General features: G+C 33.8%; 1 protein-coding gene across 1 annotated transcript in view; it reads left to right on the top strand.

Moving 5' to 3' along the window:
• Positions 1-5422, top strand: part of klg (klingon) — a 37752-nt gene extending 32330 nt beyond the window's left edge. The window contains exons 11-12 of the mRNA XM_088236752.1: positions 1092-1246; positions 4182-5422. Coding sequence (XP_088092878.1) covers positions 1092-1246; positions 4182-4227 — 201 coding nt within the window. The 3' untranslated portion in view covers positions 4228-5422. The remainder of the gene's footprint in view (positions 1-1091; positions 1247-4181) is intronic.
• Positions 5423-6000: the final 578 nt, after the last annotated feature.

The raw sequence follows: 6000 nt of genomic DNA on the forward strand, positions 1-6000 counted from the left end.
TCTTTGAGATGGTACTTTTGACATTAATTACTTTTACGCGTCATATTGCAGGACACATAGCACTCCACGCGGCCGTTTTTAGCACTAGTAATTACTAGAACAATGCCAGAACGGCCGGTTGACATTTCAATTGAATACCTAATATTGACTTAATTCATAATGGTATATTTAATTAATTTTTTAATGAATTATATATTAAAGTAATGGATAATATAACTACATAATATAATATATCACGAAGTTACATAGTTTGAGTTGATTTCATGGATGAGAGTTGTTGTATCACACAGAACCACAGAAAAATATCAATTTATAGTATATATTACTTACATTATATTATGTACCTCCTATGTAGGTACAAATATGTAATATTTTTTTATAGCTTACCTGTAAATAAAATCACCATTCGCCACTGATGTATACATAGGTAATTTCAATTTCAGTTTTAATTTTTTTCAATTTTATTTATTCATATATATGTACATTACAAAATGGAATATCTTGATTCGTACATATAGAAATAATAAGGTAAAATTAGGTATATATAAAAATAACACATAAGTTTACATAATATCCAGAGAATAATATGTTAAAAAAGAAAGAGAATCTTGTAACGTAAACCCCTCAGAAAATAGAAAAATGACAATGTCCAAAGTAATATTGTTCAACATAGAGATAGCCCTTCCATCGGTAGGATGGTTCTGTACGTATATTGGAATGTGAAACAGTCTATGCTGACGCTGTCCAAGGTAATTATCCGGAACATAAAAGCTAATGCTCCGCATAAATTTCAGGGTTGTCAATAATACCGCGCAACAATCGAAAGAAGTCCGCAGTTATACACATCCCTTCTAGTCTTCAAACTGCCGTAACCGAGCATACCCTGGAGGAACTCGGGGGATGAAGCCACGGATAATATCCGCACTCCCTCATGTAGAGAAACCGAAGAAATTGCATCCGAACCCTCTCCACCATAAGAGAGTACTTCAACTCACGCGGTCCCCGAATCATCAAGCCACTCTCGGCTGCGGGTGGAGATGCGTGTCTCCCTCAATGTATAACATAAATAAATAGAATATTATCTTCCACAGGTGTCGGACATCTTCCAATTCCACACGAGGGGCTCGCTGGAGGGGGCGGTAGTGGGAGGGGAGAGTTCCGAGGGCTCCCTGCTGGGCTTCAACTCGAGCCCGCCCACTCAGTCGCTCACCCACTCACTCCTGACGCTACTCGCTTTACTACACGCGTAAGTACGCCATTCGTCATAATCCAAGCCGAACACCTTCCAGGCAGTTGAGGGTATAAGAAGCAAACTTAGAAATCTCAAGCAAAACGGAGAATTAGTAATTGATGCCAAAATAAACTATACATCGAGCGGATGAACGAGCAAGAGCCGCGACTTGTAAAAGAACGGCACCTTTCTTCTCAGAATTTCCCCTTAGCTTTGCTAAACGCCGTATAAAACAAAATACGCAGCAGCGTTGGGAGGATCATTACCGCGCTTCTTCTACAGGTCAAATCACTAAACCCAACGCTGGCTGATGCGGCAAACTTCCGTCATCATCACCAAAGTACTTTCGAAACGACCCAAATTTTTACCGGACACGGAGCCATGAGAATTTATCTATATAGGTTTAAATTAAGGAATGATGACTATTGTCCATGCGATGATATTTCTTCACAGAGTATCGAACATCTGTTATTTCAGAGCCCATTTTTGAGTTTACAACGCCATAATCTCGAAGCAGAATGCAGAAAAGATGGAATATCCTTAACAGATATCCACACTGTAGTTAAAAGTGGTTATCGCGCGCCATTGTTCTTGAACTTTGCAACAATGGTGACTGGACTCATAAAGGTAATAAATCAAAATCAGTGATCGAACATCCCATTTCCAAGACAAACAAAAACGAGTTTTTCCGAGTACCTTAGCCTTGTACATGACACGTAAGGCTACTAAATACAGGGGTCCAAATATATATATAAATAAAACTATACATCAAAACCTACCTACCTAAATAATAGCGTAATTCAAAACCGTCTCTAAATCTTGCCAAAACTGATTTCCATTATGTTAATTGACACCGCAAACTTCTCAGCATTCTCCATTGAGTTGGTGAAGCATAATTACAAATCTTGCAACTCTCTTTTCAAAGTTTTTCGCAAATACCTCAGTAACTCCTTCGATTTCGGCGTTGCCTAATAGGTTAATCGGTTCAGCCGTATGAATCTCACCCACATGATAAAGGTTTCAGCTCTTTTACTTCACAAAAGTCGACAGATGGAAGAGTTGAGGGTACTACTTGCAAACCCGGCAAAATCCAAAATGAAAAAATAGTAAGAAATTAATTTTGTCGGCCTCGTGGTGTAATGGTCAGCGCGTTAGCCCGCCATGCAAAAGGTCTCGGGTTCGATTCCCGACATCGTTGATGTGAAATATTAATTTAAATGGGTGTTTTACACACTAGAATATTTCATAGTCCCGGACTGGTACCTGAATCGAAGGACTGATCATCTTACCTTCATGTAACAAAAATGATCAAGATACGCTGCGATTGGAGTGCCAATGCAGTGCCCTATGCACCATTAGGTGCGGAAAGGGAACGATGATGATGATTATGAAGATATTAATTGAAACCACTGAATAGATAATACACTAGAAGTGGCAATAGTAAGTTTTACATTTCGTTCCAATTTTCAGTGTGTGCGAAAGAACGAAGCAACACTGCGCATTCGGAGAAGAAAAGAACAAAAGGGACATCGTCTTTTTTGTTCTAGATAAAAAATTAAAAGAGCAAAAGCTAAAACGAAATGAAGAACTTGTTACTCTAGAAGTAGAGCAAAAAAATGACATTTTTCGGGCAACTATGGCAGCCTTAAATGCCCAGAAAGAGTTAGCTGAGCTCAATCTAGCTCTATTTAAAAATAAATAAACAGAATTTCAATACAGTGCTGATTTAGATTTATTTTACACCACGCCGCTGATGATCAAGTCCTGTGTTTTGAAAGATTATTAACAATTAAAAATTCAAATAATTATTAGTTCTTCACTTTTTTGACATTCGAAATCTTGCGACAAAGTCGGACTGTTCCCACAAAAAATGGTCCGTTCGTGGTTTGAACAGTTTTTTTTTTCGGTTTAGAATATACTCGATGGTAAATTCGTCATCGGAAGACGAAAAATCAGATAAAATTGACATTTTGCGCAACTTTTCACAGATTGATCTATAGATTTCAACACTAACAGCGCTTTTTTGACAGATGGCAGATCGCATTTAACTTTAAACTTAACTTTAAACAGCCCGCTAGCGGCCGGTTAAATAAAAGTAACTTTTTTGTTAATATTTAGTTAACTTTTTTTGATGCAACGCATTTTGACATAAAAGTCACTTTTATTTGACTTTAGCCCTGACTTTAACTTAACCTTTGTCGATGCAACCGGCCCTTACACTGTTATAGTTGTTTATTTATTAGAATTTATATATTTTAAATATCCGAGTAAATGACAAAAAAAAAAAAAAACTTACAGAATATAAAATGAAAAACAAAAAATAATAATACATTCATACTAATCAAAATTGAAAGCAGTTTTTACACTTGTTCATAAAATATCTTTAAATTTACTTTGAATTTATTTATTGATATATTAGTTTTAAAAGTTTTTAGTTCATCGGAGAGATTATTGTAATTTTTGACACCTTTGAAGACAAAGCTATTTTGACCATGACTTGTGTGGAGTTTTGGGATTTTAATATTATTTTGGTATCCGAGTGACTTATTCATCTCAAAGTCTTTTATTTTTTCTTCTTTATAATTTTTTTATGATGGAAATTATTTTATAAATAGCGTCTACTGTGTGAATTTTAAATAATTTAATTTATCATACATGTATATATATTTTTCTTGTTTTTTCCCCTTTCTTTTTATACCCATGTTTTAGTATTATTTTTTTATATTTTTAAATCCATAATAAATAAATAAATATGAAAAAAAGCATCGAGACATACTGTTAAATTGCTTTTCCATAATTTAATAAAAATATTATACAATTTAGGCCTGTTATAGTAAAATAAATTAAAAACCATAAGTACGCCGGTCATATGACTAGCGCGCACTCCCGCTTACCGCCAATAACCAACATCCTTTAATTGCAAGAGATACAAATGTGTTTTTTTTTTCAGAATATGGCGTCACTCTGAAATGGAGCCTACGGTAAACGACGTGTAGACATTCAAGATTGATTGAACAAATCACATTAAAAAAATTACTACCCAAATATACCGACCATAATTCACAATGAGGATATTTCACAAGTCAAAAAATTGTAACGACGGACGAAGTCCGATTCAAACAGATATTTCGCAAAATTTTACACAAATACAAAGTCAGAATATAAACTAAGGCAAATGAATTGGGTGTTAAGATAAGTTGTGTCTATTTTTTTTAAATTAAAAAATGAGCACCAGAAATAAAATAAAATGGTGAAGATTATACGTCATTCGAAAGAAAAATTTCTGCTCTACAAGACGTTGTGTTTGCTTTTAGGTTACAAATCGTGGACATACATAGAAATTGACTTGTCAATTTCTTTTCTTGTGATTGAATTGAAAATGTAAAAAATATGTGAGCTTCTATCAAATGGTCACATATTTAAAAGCTATTTTTTTTTTTGGAGTGTCGGATCGACTTGGCATTTTTACCAGTCAAGCATTATGCTAATACGATGTCAAAAAGTCAATAATCTCAATTTTGTCATTTTTGCAAATGATCACTTTTACTTGTATAACCACGATGTATATGTACCTTTGAGGATAAAACACGAGAGTCCACTTTTGGCTTAAAAATGCTTTTTTAAGTTGAAATTAAAATCTTAAGTCCATTTTGTTTCAATGCAAAAATATCAGTTGTCCCACATATGCTATTTTAAGATGTACTAGTATTTTCCAATTGAATATGGAAATTTTTTTTCGAATGACCTTTACCATTTTGTGTCACTTTTGATACTCATTTTTTTAATTGGAAAAGAACGACACAACCCAATACATTATCGAGACAATAGGAAAGTATATTTTTTTCTTACAATTTTTACGTTATACTGATGCATAGATAAATTTAATATCGTGTTTAGGATTTTTTGTGTGAGAACTGAATTATCAGCCTCACGCTTTGTAAATGTGTCTCGTTTTTTATTTGTGAAATAAACTTATTGATGAAAAAAATATAGAAACTTCAAGAATGCAATAAAAAAATTATTTAAAATTATGATATTTATAATATCCTAATTTTGAAATACAGAGATCAAGATATCTACAAATAAAAAAATTAAATAACGTAGAACTTTAAAATACGTACATTGATTGTCTAGTTCATTAATATATATGTCCAGGATACAAGACTCGAGTTAATTACACTGTTTAATGTATTTTTTTCCTCTCTGATTTATTTATATGTACGCCCAATTGTGAAGGACATATTTATGCATAGAAAATTATTATTAAACTTTTTTGAAAGACTCAATGGTATATAGTAGACTCGGTGGGAGTGGAAGCGGGAGAGAGGTGTTTATAATTAAATTTGATTCAGTGATCGTTTGAAAGACAACTTGTTTTCAAAGAAAACAAGACTGGTATGTTTGTTGGCAGACCTGAGAATTCTGGGCACAGGGGAATGAAAACCATAGTTAGTTCTATGGTTATCGGTATGAAAGAGCAAGTTTTGTCTGAGGTTTCTAGTTGGGATAATTAATTTTATTGAGCTCAGTAGTTCAGGCGCATCAAAGATTGAGTTGACAAATTTAAATAGGACTATAAGGTCGGATTTATTTCGACGGTCTTGAAGAGAAGATATATTTAATCTTAGGTCGTTTCTAACTCATTATACGTATATTGGTCTATGGATAAGCCCAGCCTCCAGCCTATCTTTCTCAAAAATCCATGTTGAACTGATTCAATATTCTTGATGCGAACATCATAATATGGAGACCAGATAACAGAGGAATAC

The sequence above is a fragment of the Micrasema longulum genome, unplaced genomic scaffold, assembly GCF_059751315.1.
Source record: "Micrasema longulum isolate JH-2025_06_02 unplaced genomic scaffold, ASM5975131v1 h1tg001602l, whole genome shotgun sequence".
NCBI lineage: Eukaryota > Metazoa > Arthropoda > Insecta > Trichoptera > Brachycentridae > Micrasema > Micrasema longulum.